This window comes from Hypanus sabinus, chromosome 23, assembly GCF_030144855.1.
Source record: "Hypanus sabinus isolate sHypSab1 chromosome 23, sHypSab1.hap1, whole genome shotgun sequence".
Lineage (NCBI taxonomy): Eukaryota > Metazoa > Chordata > Chondrichthyes > Myliobatiformes > Dasyatidae > Hypanus > Hypanus sabinus.
In genome coordinates, this window is record NC_082728.1 from 52,986,599 (window position 1) to 53,004,157 (window position 17,559).

The 17,559-nt window shown below is 46.6% G+C and overlaps 1 protein-coding gene across 2 annotated transcripts in view; it reads left to right on the forward strand.

Annotated features, from left to right (window-relative positions):
* Positions 1 to 17,559, forward strand: part of LOC132380192 (caskin-2-like) — a 287,298-nt gene that overhangs the window by 220,539 nt on the left and 49,200 nt on the right. For both annotated transcript variants that reach the window (XM_059948876.1, XM_059948877.1), the window contains 5 exons: positions 5,908 to 6,016; positions 7,245 to 7,353; positions 8,550 to 8,644; positions 9,583 to 9,700; positions 14,964 to 15,173. In XM_059948876.1, coding sequence (XP_059804859.1) covers positions 5,908 to 6,016; positions 7,245 to 7,353; positions 8,550 to 8,644; positions 9,583 to 9,700; positions 14,964 to 15,173 — 641 coding nt within the window. The remainder of the gene's footprint in view (positions 1 to 5,907; positions 6,017 to 7,244; positions 7,354 to 8,549; positions 8,645 to 9,582; positions 9,701 to 14,963; positions 15,174 to 17,559) is intronic.

Genomic DNA, 17,559 nt, shown 5'->3' on the forward strand with positions numbered 1-17,559 from the left:
TAAAAGCACCAGTCAATCTTTCCCTTTTGCTTCCTGTCGCTTTTCCACTCCCATTGGATCCAATGGATTATAATCTCATGGAGAAATGCTCTTGCCTGAGGCAGTGGTGTATTGCCTTAGGCTATATCCACACTAGACCAGATAATTTTGAAAACGCCGGTTTCGCGTAAAAACGATTGGCGTCCACACTATGCGTTTTTGAAAATACCTCTATCCACACTGAAATGGAGATTTTGGCAAATCTCCTCCTCCTGCGCAGGACACACCTGCCGAAAACAAGCGATATGTTTGGTGTCGAATCTTGCCTTAAAAGTGCGTGTTTGTGTAGTTACAGACTAGAAAAACTTAAAACAACGGACAGCTGTTGGCTGTTGCGCAGGAGAACTTAGAACTAAAAAAAACAAATATTGGAGCGTACGGTGGCAACCGATGGAGTTCACAGACCGATTGACCCGGCTGACGATGAACATTGAAAAACTGACTAACTCTGTTGCATTAATAAAGCACCTTGTTAAATGTATAAAACGTGTCTGCATCAGTGTTATCTTGTATTTCCATACATTGTTACATTAGGCTGTTACACATCTATTGTCAGAGAAGTACTTGCATAAATAGGTAAACCACCTTCATATGAGCAAGGACAGAAAACAGGGCAAAGTGAGTACAGTATACTTATTTATTCAGTAAGTTATGGGTCAAAGTACTTGGTGAGTACATTTCTAATTCTTCTGGCTTCAGTCTCTTTGCCGTCTGTTCTGAAATTGTTAGGTTGCGTTCAAGAAAACAATGAAATAGCCCGCTGCCGTCTGACAGCGTTTTCAGATTTCTTGGGTTACCCCGACCACACTGATCTGCCCGAGCAGCGTTTTCATCAATAACCCACCCTGGAAAGTGTTTCTGAAAAGCTCCATTTTTGGGGGACGAAAACACCGTTTTAGTGTGGGCGGAGGGTAAAAACGAAGAGAAAAAGCTTCGGTTATGGATTTATCCGGTGCAGTGTGGATGTAGCCTTAGAATAGGGTGTTAAGCTGAGGTCCCAGGTGCATATAAAAAGTTATATAGTTGTATATACAGAAAAGCAGTGGTATTTCCCTCTATGTTCTCCAACCTGACTTGAAAACAGCTTTAAATTTCAAAGTTTAAAGTACATTTATTATCAAAGTATATATACATTATACAACCTTGAGATTTGACTCCTTACAGGCAGCCACAAAACAAAGAAACCCAAAAGATTCCATTAAAAAAAGACCGTGAAACACCAATTGTGCAGAGAGGGAAAAAACAAATTGTGCAAACAACAAAAGTAAGTAAATGACATTCAGAATAAAAGTGAATCCACAGGCACGAGGCATGGAGCAGCCGGAGCAGGCCACAGGCTCAGCCTCAGTTAAGTGCAGAGCCGAGTAAACGTTGTGGAGCAAAGAACGGAACTGGCTGATTCCTCACCCCTGGTCCTGACACTTTGCCTTTTCAGTCTATCAGGCCCAGTGTGTAAATCATCCAATCATTGGGTCATCCTTCACACCAGGGCCTGAGCCCTATCGTATTGATACACTCTGGTTCCGGACCCTGTCGCCACATTTTGGCCCAAACCTGGCCTTTCCAAATTAGTCTGGTGTTTAGGTCAATCATGGGATGTATTGTTTATCTCCAGTGGTGTTTGTGAAACTGTGGAACGTGACCGATACACACAATACTTTCTCCAGAACGGTGGGGTGACAGATTTAGATGCCAGTTTGATTGGAATGCCCTGACGACTGGGAGTTGAATTGATTAGTGTCAGGGTTTGGATCTAGTGCCACGGAATTCACTTCATGGAATACTTGATTTGCTTTTATCAATTCATCTGGAAAGAATTTTATGGGGATCTTGTGGTTGCACCCATTTATGACACTCTTTGCCTCCAGATTTATTTAATGACTTGAATTTAAAGTTTCCAGCTTCAGTGAAAGGATTTAAACTTGCTTCAAGATTGATAGTCCAGCTACTGTCGTTTCCTCAATGGGTTAGTAGTGTAGTGGCTGATGGTATTGAAGAATACATCGCTTTCACAAGCAGAGACTTCTAAAAAGATTTCACAGTGAAGCAGTATTTGAATTGTGGTCACTGGGTAGGAAATGCAGTGGCCATTTTTTTACACAGCAAGGTCCCGCACCTCAAGGTGAGAGGATCAGGTTATATGCCGACTGGTGGACCAGTGTTAGTCAGCATATCCCTTGGGCTTCCAGGATGTTCTGGAAGGGCAGACACCAGCCATCTGGAAATGTGGGAATACGGCCTCAGGGAGGTGAAGGCAGGGTGTGGTAGGGCGTGGTGAGAGGGGTGGGGGTGTGATGGCTTCCTTCTGTCACATCCATCTGATGGCCTGACGGCATCTGTGGTGCATCCATGGGACCCTCGCTCAGGTCTGGCCAGACGTTTCAGTGCTTAGATACCCAGAGCTGTCCTGTTCAAAAGTTAACGTAATCATTTCCCAGATGGCTGGAAATGGGAATCGCAGTACTGTATTTCCAGTGCCCTCTCCACACGGATCAGAGCCCGGAGGAGGCCGATAGATAAATCATTGCAAAGTATAAACCACCCTCAAGGTGTGTAACCATCTGTCTCAGTGGGCTTTTAAAGCCTGCCAAGTGAACTCTTGTTTTCATCATCTTCAGACCAGCTTTAGTGGGACTTGTAACATTAGTCATTACACTGTAATGAGATGAGACACTCATGAATTTACTGAGGTGTTCTTTTAACCGAGAGCGCTAATTAACTTGCGCTATTCACAGTCACCAGATGTCATATCACCAAAAGATCTGTTGTGGGATCTCACTGGAGCAAAGCAACCCCTGGTGTATAAACAGGAATCTCTGTGTGTTAGGCTCCAAGCTCCAAATTGTATATCGCACCCCCTGTACCGTCAGGATTGTACTGAACATTTCATTTATTATGTGTCAGATTCTGAAGGGATCGGCAGGGTCGATGCTCAGTGAGGAATCTAGATTTTGGAGGTTTTGTTTTTGAAGAAGAGGTTAACCCTAACCCCACCCCCCAACCTTTCAGGTGGAGATGAGAAGACACTTTCTTTCCGGGGGATGTGTAATCCATTTCAGTTCTCTAGGTTTAAAAGGTACATTTACTGTCAGAGAAATATATACAATATACATCCTGAAATTCTTTATCTTCACAAACATCCACAAAAACAGAGGAGTGCCCCACAGAATGAATGACAGTTAAATGTTAGTGCCCCAGCTCCCCCTCGATGCGTAAGCAGCAGCAAAGCAACAATCCCTCCTCCCCCACCAGCAACAGCACCTTCCACCGAGCACCCAAGCGTTTATCAATAAAGATACAGTACCATCAATAACTGATGCACCATCAATAACTCACTCTGAGACGTAAGGCGAGATATCGGCTTTTATTGACTGGAAGAAGGAACAAACAGTGAGTGACCACCATACTACATTCTGGAGACTGAGAGGCCGGGTTCAGGCCTTGATCGCCTTTATACAGGGGTCTGTGGGAGGAGCCACAGGAGCAGTCAGCAGGGGGCTTGTGTCCAGACAGGTATATGTAGTTCACCACATTCCCAAAGACTACTTGTTCATCTGGCAATTCGACATACCACAGGGTCTATCTATCCCTAACAAGGGAAAAACAGGTGTCCCTATTTCACAGTGAGGAGGCCGATAGATAAATCATTGCAAAGTATAAACCACCCTCAAGGTGTGTAACCATCTGTCTCAGTGGGCTTTTAAAGCCTGCCAAGTGAACTCTTGTCCAACAAAAAACTTGCTGATTTATGGTGTTAAAAATTTATTGCGTCACTTCTTCCAAGCTCTGTGCCCAAAGAACTCGGGTCTCTGGGCTCACAACCAGCAGCCAGCTGGCTGCTTTTGATCCTCTATCTCCCACGACAGACCAGTTTTCTGCGGCAGCACCAACCTTGAGTCTGTCCACCTCCAGAGCCACCCAGAACCCAGAAGGCGTGCTAGTCTTCTTGGCTGCATCTTCACCATATCGAATAGCGACCAGTCGTGAGACCACAAGAGCGAGTCCTATTTCTGCAATGAACTGAAGTCAGCGTGTTACTCCAGGTCAGGGACTTTAAAAGAACCCTGAAAGGGAAAAACGGAGATATTAAAGATAGAAATAGAGCTGTTTCTGAAGATGTAAGCAAATGAGTCGCCATTAGGTGGCATCGTCCTCCTAAGCTCTGCCCTGTGTCAGTGAGGGTATTCAAACCTATCAGTCTGCAGAAGCTGAGGAGTATTGGGAGGGAGCAGAAAAGAGGAGTGATCTTATTTAATAATAGGACAGGCTTGAGAGGTTGAATGGCCTAGTCATAGAGTCAAAGAAATGGGCAAGATGGCCCAACTCATCCCTGCCTGTCTCTGCCTGAGCGTGTGTGAGTGGGTGGGCGGGAGAGTTTTAGGCCTGCTTGGTAGAGTGGGTGGGATGATTGGAGGTCTGTCTGTCTGTGAGTGGGTGGGGTGATTGGAGGCCTATATGTGTGTGAGTGGGTGGGAGGGAGGGTTGGAGGCCTGGCTGTGTGACTGGGTGGGTGGGAGGGAGGGTTAGAGGCCTGCCTGTGTGTGTGAGTGGGTGGGAGGGAGGGTTGGAGGCCTGGCTGTGTGAGTGGGTGGGAGGGAGGGTTGGAGGCCTGTCTGTGTGTGAGAGTGGGTGGGAGGAAGGGTTGGAGGCCTGGCTGTGTGTGTGAGTGGGTGGGAGGGAGGGTTGGAGGCCTGGCTGTGTGAGTGGGTGGGAGGGAGGAAGGGTTGGAGGCCTGGCTTTCTGTGTGAGTGGGTGGGAGGGAGGGTTGGAGGCCTGTCGGTGTGTGTGAGTGGGTGGGAGGGAGGGTTGGAGGCCTGGCTGTCTGTGTGAGTGGGTGGGAAGGAGGGTTGGAGGCCTGGCTGTCTGTGTGAGTGGGTGGGAGGGAGGGTTGGAGGCCTGGCTGTGGGTGTGGGTGGGAGGGAGGGTTGGAGGCCTGGCTGTCTGTGTGAGTGGGTGGGAAGGAGGGTTGGAGGCCTGGCTGTGTGAGTGGGTGGGAGGGAGGGTTGGAGGCCTGGCTGTGTGAGTGGGTGGGAGGGAGGGTTGGAGGCCTGGCTGTCTGTGTGAGTGGGTGGGAGGGAGGGTTGGAGGCCTGGCTGTGTGTGGGTGGGAGGGAGGTTTGGAGGCCTGGCTGTGTGAGTGGGTGGGAGGGAGGGTTGGAGGCCTGGCTGTGTGAGTGGGTGGGAGGGAGGGAGGGTTGGAGGCCTGTCTGTCTGTGTGAGTGGGTAGGAGGGAGGGTTGGAGGCCTGTCTGTCTGTGTGAGTGGGTGGGAGGGAGGGTTGGAGGCCTGTCTGTGTGTGTGAGTGGGGGGGGGACGGGGACCTGTCTGTCTGGGGGTGTGGATGGGAGGCTTGTGGAAGGCCTGTCTGTATGGAAATGTATGGGATCCCCCTTGTGCGTGCTTTTAATGAGGGAACCATTTAATTCTCTTCTTCACCCCTGAGATACTACCTCAGTGTGCAGAACTGTTGTACCTGCTCTTTCGAGAGGACGTATCCTTGCCTGCTTTCACTGTACACTTCCTTTGTCCTGCTTCACTGTGACACCCCTTTACCCTACCTTGAACGGGGCCCTGTTTGCTTGTGGGGGCCCATTACCCCTCCCTCACTGAGTTCCCACTCGCTCTGTCTTGTGGGCTTCCAAGCCATCTTCTGTCTCTGACATATCCTGCACTCTGGGAAGTGAAACCCTGCCCTCTCCTAATGTTTTCCCATTGCAGACTTTCCATCTTCAGCCCTGTGTCCATCTTGCCCCCTCTGCACGTCCCGTCCAGTGTGCCCTTGCACACTCCTCCACCCCACTGCTGCACTCCCCTCCTGGGTTATTCCCTGACAGCCCAGTTTATCTTTGCTACTCTTTTCTGAATTCCAGATTGTTAATCAAGGCCGGCATTGACACCAATAGAGTGGCAAAGACGGGGACAGCGCTGCACGAAGCTGCTTTGTGTGGCAAGACTGAAGTGGTGCGATTGCTACTTGACGTAAGTGTGCATGCGATTAAGTCAGGTAAATCATAGGATGGGCCTGGCTCAACTGTGCTCAGTCTGACCTGAATTCTTAACCTTTTACTCAGGAATGGGCATGGTCTCATACTGAAGTTTACTAAAAAAAATACTTACAAAACTTGAGCAGATTTTTATGCCTCTTAGCTGAACTTCCCACATACTCCCAGACTGACGACAATCCAATATCACTTCAGACTCCTGGTGTAAAGGGAGTCAGTAATATGCAAAACTCAACAAGCCAGGCACAAGAGATTCAGCAGATGCTGGAAATCTGGAGCAACACACACAAACTGCTGGAGAAACTTAGCAGGTCAGGCAGCATCCACGGAGGGAAATAAACAGTTAACTTTACGAGCCGAGCCCCTTCATCAGGACTCTAGCATTTTGTGCATGTGGCTGCAGAGAGTGAGGCTAAGTTTGTGTTTTGGGTTGTTGATTGTCCGATTGAGCCTTCTGGTTAACTCTTGTTTCTCTCTCTATGACTGGTGTTCTCTGTCCATTTGCCGGATGTACAATATTTTGTCTCTGCATTAGGCCAAATGGTCTGTGCAGTGCCAGCAGCTGGAATGTAATTTTCCAGCAATGTCCTCCCCTGGCCCTTGTGGGTGGGTGCCTCTCTGCCTGCAGTTTGGTTATTCTCCCTGCAATGCCACCAACTCCACCCAGATTCCACCACTCACCTGCACCCTTAGGGCAATCTAAGGTGGCAATCTAATTACTCATGTGTCTTTGGGATGCAGGAAGAACTGGATCATCCAGGGGAAAACCATGCAGTCACAGGAAGATCTTGCAAGCTCCACACAGACAGCATCAAAGGTTGGGATTGAACCCTGGTCTCTGGTGTCAGGAGGCAGCAGCTGTGTTAGCTGTGCCACTGGACCCACAGCCTTTCTGTGGTGAAGGTTGAGGGGGCGGACAGCTCAGTCAGCAACTGCACACGAGGAGGGAATCAGTGAAGCACCAGGGCCTTGTTCACCAACTGCTGGCCTGTAGTGTGTGTCACTGGCAAATGAACAACGTTTCATGTCCTTTGCTTCCATTTGGGTCCCTGCATGGAAAGCAGAGAAATGAATGCCAGTGGGGTGACCAGAGGGCTTCTGTTGGTTTTGTGGGGTTGGGGGGTATGGTTGAGGGGATTGGAAGGGTGGGTGTAATGATGTTGGACTCCACCTCACTGCTCTCCCACACCACTTCCTCCGTACAGGCTGGTATTGATGTCAACATCAGGAACACCTATAGCCAGACGGCCCTGGACATCGTCAACCAGTTCACCACCTCACAGGCAAGCAAGGAGATCAAGCACCTCCTGAGAGGTAAAGAGAGAGGCATTGGGGCTGTGTGGATGTGTCAGGCACACTCTCAGGGAGAAGGAAAAGGCACTGTGGGATGTTGGGATGGATCTATCAAAATGTTGCGATGGAGCTTTGGGAGCATTGCAGCATAGCTGTGGGAATATTGGGACAGCTGCGGGAGTGTTTAGATGGATCTGTGTGTACAATGGGATGAATCTTTGGTAGTGCCTTCTGCAGTCATAGAGAAGTGGATCTCCACAAAATTATTCGGAGTCTCCCCCAACCAGAAGTCTTGGATGAACTGTAAGATCCACAATGCGCTGAGGGCCAGATTGGTGGCATTCAGGTCTGGTGAGCAAGTAAGAAACAAGTCCAGGTACAATCTCTGGAACACCATCTCATGTGAAGTGACAATTTTGGACCAAACTTGAATCATTGAAGAATACTTGACATCTGTGGCAGGACTTCAAAATGAAACCAAGCAATGTAGTTGACAACTAGACTTTTCTCCAAGACAAGCTCAAAAGCTTCTATGCTCACTTTGAAATTTAAAGTATGGAGGCACCTTCACAGTCCCACAGTGCCCAACTAGCCTGTGACTTTAGTCCCTGAGGCTGACGTGAGAGCATCCTTCAGGAGGGTGAACCCACGGAAAGCATCTGGCCATGCATGGTACCTGATGTGTTTCTTAGGTTTACTGTGTATACTTGCAAGAAAACGTTTCTCAACTTGGACAGCATATGGTGTCATAATATGTACCTTAATGATAAGTTTATTGATTTTGAATTTTGAGCATTGAGAAGGACCTGTGGGGAAGTTGGGAAGGATCTGTGGGAATATTGGGGTGGAGCTTTGGGAATATTAGGACAGAACTTTGGGAATATTTTATGGAGTTGGAGGATATTGAGAAGGAGTTGCAGGCTATTGTGATGGAGCTCTGAACTGCTGACAGTGTATGTTGGGAGGTCCAGTGGGGAAAACATTTCTGGAACAGTGGGATATTAGGAGTGTTGTGGAATTGAGACGTAGAAGTGGGAAATTCATCCACATTTTGTAGAAGATTATAAAGGTATCACCTGGATAAATGGATCGCTGTGAAGAGGATGACAAACACATCTCTCTAGCTGGAGAGGTCACTGCTGCCACAGATTGTCCAGAGTGCCGGGTGTTTCACACTTCCATGTCGTTTCTCACCACCTCCTTTTCTCTTCCAACAGAGGCCTCGGGAGTCCTTCAGGTCCGAGCCCTGAAGGATTGTTGGAATGTTCATGACCTCACCTCGCTCAACATCAGGGCTGGGGACATCATCACGGTGAGTAGCCCAGGGATCGGATGAATAGCAATGAGATAGCTGTGCATATACCTGCTTGTTAAGGGAAATGGATACACCTACCATCAGTCGACTGGTGGGGAGAGCAGGGTGACCCTGTGCAGTTTGATCCAAGCAAGGAGCAAAGGCACTGTGCAAGCTACCCCTCAAGTCACCTGCATGTCTTACACAGATAGCATGCCCGCTGTCTGCATTATAATTCAGAACAATACCCTTGTGTATATTACAGAGAATGAAAGGATTCTCAGTATGGAGTACCAGGAATAGCATGCTCCCTGTCTATATTACAGGGAATTTTGAACTACCTGTGCGTGTTAAGGTTAACAATTGCTCTTCTGTGTAATTCAGTGAACCGTAGTCCCTTTTCTATACTACAAGCAGTAACAGGTTCCCTGTCTCAACTGCAGGCAATAGCAGGCTCAATGTCAAATAGTACAGGTAATAGCATGCTCCCTGTCTATACTACTGGCAATGACACACTCCCTGTCTCATACAGGCAATTACAGGTTCACTGTGTGTACTAAAGGCAAAAACAGACTCCTTGTCGCTACTACAGACTATAAAAGGTCCCCTATCAATACAGGCAAAAGCAGGTTTCCCTGAGTGTATGACAGGCAATAGCAGACTCACTGTGTATACTCCAGTATTTAGCATCCTTTGGTACACAATAGCTGATATGAAAGCCACGTGTTAATTTGGAGCAAACCGCTATCTCCACTGAGGGATGAACAGGAACTTCTCCTGTACCTTGGGGAGTGGCTGGCCTGGGTACAAGCAATCTGTGATGAGATATTTCCTGTACTGTGGCCATGCACTTACTCAATTCAGACTTTGTTGTACGGTCAAGGCAAGCTTAATGCCCTGATATAGTTGGCCACTTGTGGTTGGTGACATGGTCTGTTGTTCTCTCTCTGTGGTAGGTACTGGAGCAGCATGCTGATGGGCGCTGGAAGGGCCACATACATGACAGCCAGAAAGGGACAGACCGCGTGGGCTATTTCCCCCCATCTATTGTCGAGGTGATCAGCAGGCGATCAGGTCAGTGCTCTTGGAAAGCTTCGTCTCACTTCCCCCATGTACCCTGGATTTCAGGATTTAATCGATGCCCTGTTCAAGGCAAATAGATGTTAGTTGGGTTTGGAGCCTGAAGGATCGAAGCTGATGGAAGAAGGGTCACCAGATAACCGAACAAATGCTTGATACTGAATCCATCTCTTGGTACTTAGGTCTCCAGGGATATAAAGTGGAGAAAAGATTTTCTATAATGAGGTTGTCACTTGGGTGTTTTGTGTTAGGCTATGGAACTGTATTGCTCTGCTCCACATCTGGTAGGTTAATTGGTTGTCATAAATGTTCCCTGGTATCAAGGTCAGTTTTGGAGACGGGTGGGGATTTGATGAGACTGTGGTGAAAATATAAATTTGCAATTATTGTAGGATTAGTGTAAATGGGGGGGTTAGACTTGATGGGCTGAAGGGCCTGTTTCTAACTCTCGATTCTGCAAGCTGTTCATTGCAGTCCCTTTTTTAAATGCCTTTTTTCTGCAAAGGTGTAAAGATTATATGTTCCTCGAGTTTGTGATCCTTCCCTTGATGGGTTGCAAAATCTCCAGAGTAGTGCCCTTGCCTACCCCTGTGTATTCCTATTTTTCTTTGTCACATTGAAGCAGGCTGCTCGGACCACCAAACCCTATGTTGGTCTACAGCATGGTCTCATTCCCTACTAATTGCCCTTGTAATCCATCCTTCCCACATTCCCATCAGTTTTAGCACTCAAGTACAGTGAGAGGCAATCTCCGGTGACCAGCATGTCTTTGGGATGTGGGAGGAAGATGCAAGCACTCGGAGGAAACCCCACTGTCACAGGGAGAATATTCAGGCTTTGCGAGGTCAAGATTTATCCTGGGTAGTGGCGTTGGATAGCAACTTATCTACCAGCAGCACCACTCCAGGGAGTTTGCTCCCTGGATTTGGCCAACTGGTAGGAGTTAGCGTGGCTCCCAAGAGCTTGCAATCTTAGTAAGCTAGTAGGGTCTGCTTGTCACTCAGCCTGCCTCAGGATTCCTAATTCGATGAAAGGTATGGCCTCTGATGTGGTGTGGTCAGAGGGCAGGGGAACTAAAAGGAATTTTCAGAAATTGAATGGGATAAAGACTACTCAGACCCTTCTCCTGCACATGGCTGCTGCCAAAACCATATAGGGTCTGGTTTGGTTTTCTGACCCCAAGTATGGCTCCAGTTTCATATCCAATTAAAGTTCTACAAATGTTGATTAGACCACACTTAGATTGTTGTGTACAGTTCTGGGCATCACACTTCAGGAAAGATGTGGTAGTACTAGGTAGAGTGTAGAAGAGATGTTAAAAGGAGAGATTGGATAGGGTGGGTTTAGAATCAGAATCAGGTTTATTATCACTGACATATGTCATGAATTATATTGTTCTTTTGGCAGCAGTACAATGCAACATATAAATAATGTCACTAGATATGTAGTGTGAAAGAGGAATAGCGAGACGGTGTTCCTGGACCATTTAGAAATCTGATAGTGGAGGGGAAGAAGCTGTAATTAAAACTAGCACAGCTCCCAATGACCCAGAGATTTCAGTCTCTGAGGTCAACATGAGAGCATCCTTCAGGAGGATGAACCCATGGAAAGCAGTTTAGTACCTGCTTGACTAGTAGAGACCTGTGCTGATCAAATGGCTGGAGTGTTCACCGGTATCTTTAACCTCTTGCTACAGCAGTCTGAAATATCCACCTGCTTCAAGCAGGCTTCAGTTATATCAATGCCTGAGAAAAACGTGGTAAACTGCCTTAATGATTATTATCCAGTAGCACTTACATCCACTATGATGAAGTGCTTCGAGAGGTTGGTGATGAAACATATCAACTCCTGCCCGAGAAGTGACTTGGATCCACTCCAATTTGCCTACGGTCACAACAGGTCCACAGGAGATGCTGTGTCACTGGCTCTTCACTCAACCCTGAAACATCTGGACATCAAAGGTGCATACATCAGGATGCTCTTTACCAACTACAGGTCGGCATTCAGTGCCAACTTCAAGAACTTGGCCTCAATACCTCTTTGTGCAGGTTGATCCTCGATTTCCTCACTTACAGACCAGTCAGTTCAGATTGGCAAATATATCTCCTCCACAATCTCCATCAGTATAGGTGCATCACAAGGCTTTGTGCTTAGCCCTCTGCTCTACTTACTCTATACTTATGGCTGTGCTACCGGGCTACCCAGGTACTCAGTTGACATCATTGTTACCGGTATGGATGACAAGGAACATCTCCAAAATCTCAAGACCGTGTTAAAAAGATTAGAAGATTATGGGCTTAAATCAAACATCTCTTACTGTGATTGCACCATTGACGCACAAGTATTACACAAATGTGATGTGAAAATTCAAGCAATGGTGAAGCTCCAGGACCAAAAGTCATGTCACAGTTGCAGTTCTTTTTAGGATTTGTCAATTACTGTAACAGTTTCCTTCCAAACCTAGCTACTGTGCTCCACCTCTTGAACTCATTACTATGGACTGGGAAGAAATGACAATGGACAAAGCAGTGTGAGGTGGCTTTCCCAAAGGTAAAGAAAATGATGGTGACATCAGACACTGTACTTACACATTATGATCCACATCATCCAGTGAAACTTGCTTGTGATACCTCACCTTATGGTAGAGGTGCAGTAACGTTGCATGTTGTGAGTGATGGAAGTGAACGTTCCATAGGCTTTGCTCCCTTACTGCTGCAGAGACAAGTTATGCACAGAATGACAGAGAGGCCTCAAGTTTGGTTTGGGGTATAAAATTAACTTGCCCTCATTACTGACCTTCAATCCACAGAAGGGTGCTCCACTAACAGCAGCAGCACCATGCAGAGGTGGGCTCTGTTTCTTGGAGGATGCACGTTACAGGATCAAATTCAAGAGGACAACTAATCATGAAAATACTGAGGGATTGTCCCGTTTACCCTTGGAAAACTTACAGAGGAGGGTACTCCTCTTGATGTTTCCTCCTCAAAGTAAATAAAAAGTCTCCCTGTTATGCTAGAGATGATCCAAAGGGAAACCAGAAAAGACCCCACACTGTCTCAGGTCTACATGGCAACCTGAAATGGCTGGAACATGCAGCAGTATGTGAGATTCATCTGTAGATTTTATTCATACCTCTGTAAGATATCATGTGCTATGTGTACTCTTGTGCTTTATATCCAGGTTTAGAGAAATATTGTCTCATTTCTATATATATTATATGGTCGTATGCGTGTATGTAGTTAAATGACAATGAACGTCCTTGATTGAGGTTGTCTTGCATGGGGATTGAGGATTGCTGTTCCATCCAAGCTGAGAGGTAATATTGGAGGAGCTTTATGCCAGTCATCTAGGTATGGTCAAAATGTAAATGTTGGCTCGAAGCTTTGTCTGGTGGCCTGGGGCTAGATCAGCAGATCGAGCAGCTGGCCGTGCACTGTCCAGAGCTGTAAGAACCACTTCCTACAGTCTCAATCTCTACAAGCACCACGGAGGAGGTCCCAGACCCTGAGATTGTTTCACAGCTGCCTAGCAGAGTGACCCTCTGGTCAGGAACAATGTTATCCCACAAGAGTAAGAAATCTTACGTAGTAATTAAATCTTTAGGCCTGAACGGGATAATTTAAAATTTATTATACGGTGGATGTCTAGATATTAGTCTACTGTACATAAAAGTTGAGATGCTTTCTATATTGAGTTGGAGTTTATTGCTAAGCAGGGAGGAGTGCTGTGCATTTAATATTTCAGGAATATTTGAGTAACATTATAAATTAATTGTTTGATAAAGCATTCTTTGTTATTTACATAATTCCTTATGGGTTACATGTAAAAGTGCATGAATGATATACGTCATCACACCACCACATCATAAGTGCATAAAAACCAAAGGCACGCATTCCCAATTCCATGTTTTTGCTTTCAATTAGCTTTTTATGTTTTGGAGTTACATAACAGATACAGCCCAGTCCATCACGTGTAAAGCCCTCCCCGCCATTGAGCACATCTCTACAGAGAGCTGTTGTTTGAAAGCAGTGCCCATCGTCAGGGACCCCCAATACCCAGGCCATGTTCTGTTGTCACTGCTGCCATCAGGAAGAAGGTACAAGAGCCTCAGGACCCACACCACCAGGTTCAGGAACAGTTACTACCCCTGAACCATCAGGCTCCTGAGCTGGGGTGGATAACTTCACTTACCCCGTCATTGAACTGTTTCCACAACCTATGTACTCACTTTCAAGGAATTTTCATCTCATGTTCTTGATATCTATCGTTTATGTATTTATTCTTAGTATTTCTTTTTTCTTTTGTATTTGCACAGTTTGTTGTCTTTTGCACGTTGGTTGTTTGGCCGGTCTTTCATTGATTCTATTGTTTTCCTTGTATTTACTATGAATGCCCACAGGAAAATGAATCTCAGGGTAGTATGTGATGCCATATACTGTATGTACTTTGATAATAAATTACTTACTTTTAACTTTGAGTGTTCATCTTCAGGATTCCCACTGGAATGTAAGAGGTTGAGGGTTGATCTTATAGAGGTTTATAAAATTAAAGGAGACGTAGATAGTGTACAAAGTCAGAATCCCTTTCCCAAGTCATGGGAGTTGAATTAGAGAGGACAGTTTTTAGATAGGGGGAATCTGAAGGGAGATCTAAGGAGAAAGTTTTTCACATCATAGATGGGAGCATTTTCCTGGAATGAACTGCCAGAGGAGGTGGCAGAGGCAGATAGAGTTACAACAATTAAATGAGGTTTGGACGGGAAAGGAGTAGAGGGATGGAGGCTGAATGTGGACAACTGAGGTTAGCATTAGTTAGGCATTGCAGTTGTCGTGGACTGTAAGGGTCAGTCGCTATGTTGCGCCATTCTGTGCCCTTCCCTTCAATATGTGGCAATGTCACTTTTGATTTGATGCTGTCTGTCTTCAGCTAGTCTGAGGATAAAGGATCACTGTCAGATGAACAGTTCACTTCCTAACAGGGAGCACAAATTGACTCAGTTCATTATTGATGGTTTGAGGTAGGGAGGGAGGCAAGGGGAAAGTAGAGAGAATAAAATGGGTTGGGGTAGGCCCAGTGTGAATAGTTTAGCATGGGTCAAAATGCCCATTTCTTGCTAGCTCTCACACAACTTGAATGCTCCAGTGAGGGATGCCCAGTCCCTGATAGGATTATCTCCTACGAGTAGAGGGTTGTCCTATTGGAACTGTGGAGCACAGCTGATCTGTCTGAACCCCCATTGTGTCTTCCTTGTCTCCAGGCACATTGACTCGCCACGCCTCAGTACCGCCTCATCTGCGCCAGGCGTTCCCGAAGGCACAGCAGAACAGCTCGGTCAACTTACCAATGGATGAGAAACAGCCATTCTATCAGCAGATATACTCACAGACGCTGCCCGCCCACCGCACCTTCAACTACCTGGGCTTCAGCCGAACCAACCATAATAAAGAGAGCACGAAGCCAACTGAAGGTAATGTTGTCCACTGAGATGGTGGGGCTTCATTTTCCCAAATAGCTCTCCAAAAGATATGGGAATGGAAACAGCCCACCAAGCCTATTCAGCTAGTGGGTGACTGCTGAACTGAATTCTTTTCATCTGGATTAACGCTCTTGCCTAACTGCTGATAATTATCAGTTCTCAATTGGCTCCAACACCCTCTTGCAGACAAAGTTTTGGATTTTTAACCTTTCCCACTTTGAGGAAGTGCTTCCTGTTAGTATTGTTCTATGGCCTGGACCTATTTTAAAGCCATCTCTCTCTATCCTGTAACTCTGCTCCAGAACGCAAAATGTATTTCTCTGCTGCTGCACTACCCATTCTGGATGCAAGTTCTGACCATAAAACATAGAACAACTGTACAGCACAGTACAAGCCCTTCGCCCCTTACAGGCCCCAGCGCAATGTTGTGCTGACCTCTTAACCTACTCCAAGATTTGACTAATGCCTCCCTCCATTTTCTTTATCCATATTCCCATTTAGGACTCTCTTAACGATCCCTAATGTATCAGCCTCTACCACCACCCCAGCAGCATGTTCCTCACATCCACCACTTCCTGTGTTAAAAAAATCTACCTATACTTTCTTCCAATCACCTTAAAACTATGCCCCCTTATATCAGGTGTTTCTGCCCTGGAAGAAAAAGTGCAGGCTGTCCACTCATCAATGGAAGTGCTGGCTGTCCACTCTATCAATGGAAGTGCTGGCTGTCCACTCTGTCAATGGAAGTGCTGGCTGTCCACTCATCAATGGAAGTGCTGGCTGTCCACTCTATCAATAGAAGTGCTGGCTGTCCACTCTATCAATGGAAGTGCTGGCTATCCACTCTGTCAATGGGAGTGCTGGCTGTCCACTCATCAATGGAAGTGCTAGCTGTCCACTCTATCAATAGAAGTGCTGGCTGTCCACTCATCAATGGAAGTGCTGGCTATCCACTCTGTCATTGGGAGTGCTGGCTGTCCACTCATCAATGGAAGTGCTGGCTGTCCACTCTATCAATAGAAGTGCTGGCTGTCCACTCTATCAATGGAAGTGCTGGCTATCCACTCTGTCAATGGGAGTGCTGGCTGTCCACTCATCAATGGAAGTGCTGGCTGTCCACTCTATCAATAGAAGTGCTGGCTGTCCACTCTATCAATGGAAGTGCTGGCTATCCACTCTGTCAATGGGAGTGCTGGCTGTCCACTCATCAATGGAAGTGCTGGCTGTCCACTCTATCAATAGAAGTGCTGGCTGTCCACTCATCAATGGAAGTGCTGGCTATCCACTCTGTCATTGGGAGTGCTGGCTGTCCACTCATCAATGGAAGTGCTGGCTGTCCACTCTATCAATAGAAGTGCTGGCTGTCCACTCTATCAATGGAAGTGCTGGCTATCCACTCTGTCAATGGGAGTGCTGGCTGTCCACTCATCAATGGAAGTGCTGGCTGTCCACTCTTTCAATGGAAGTGCTGGCTGTCCACTCTGTCAATGAAAGTGCTGGCTGTCCACTCTGTCAATGGAAGTCCTGGCTGTCCACTCTGTCAATGGAAGTGCTGGCTGTCCACTCTATCAATGCCTCTTACGTACTTCAGTCAAGCTACCTTTCTTCCTCCTTTGCTCCAAAGAGGAAAGGCCTAGTTTGCTCACCCTTTCCTCAAGAGACATGAGGTTAGCATTCAGTTAAATCTCCTTCGTGTCTTCTCTAAAACTTCCATGTGCTTCCTATCATGTTACAACTAGAGCTAAACAAAGTACTCCAGTTGTGGTCTAGCCAGAGTTTTATAGAGCTTCATCATTACCTCACGGTTCCTGAACCCAGTCCATAAGACCATAAGCTGTAAGTGCAGAAGTAGGCCATTTGGCCCATCGACTCTGCTCCACCAATCATGGGCTGATCCAATTTTTCCAGTCATCCCCACTCCCCTGCCTTCTCCCCATACCCTCTGATGCCCTGGCTAATCAAGAGCCTATCTATCTCTGTGTTAATTGCACCCAATGACTTGGCCTCCACAGCTGCTCATGGCAACAAATTCCACAGATTTACCAACCTCTGACTAAAGTAACTTCTTTGCATCTCTGTACTGTATGGATGTCCTTCAGTCCTGAAGTTGTGCCCTCTTGTCCTAAACTCCCCTTACCATGGCTGTCCTCCAACTATATTAGTATGCTGCTAATACTTTCTTGACCACCCTGTCAACTTTGAGCTGCAACTTTGAGGGATCTAATAATGTGGGCACCATGAGGCCACTCTGTTCCTCCACACTGTTAGAGTAGCACAAAAGAACTTCGCTTCCCAGGTCACCTACTCCCCCTCTCGCCCTTCACCATCTCATTAATTAGAACAACTCACACATCACAGAAAGACAGCAGCAACACTT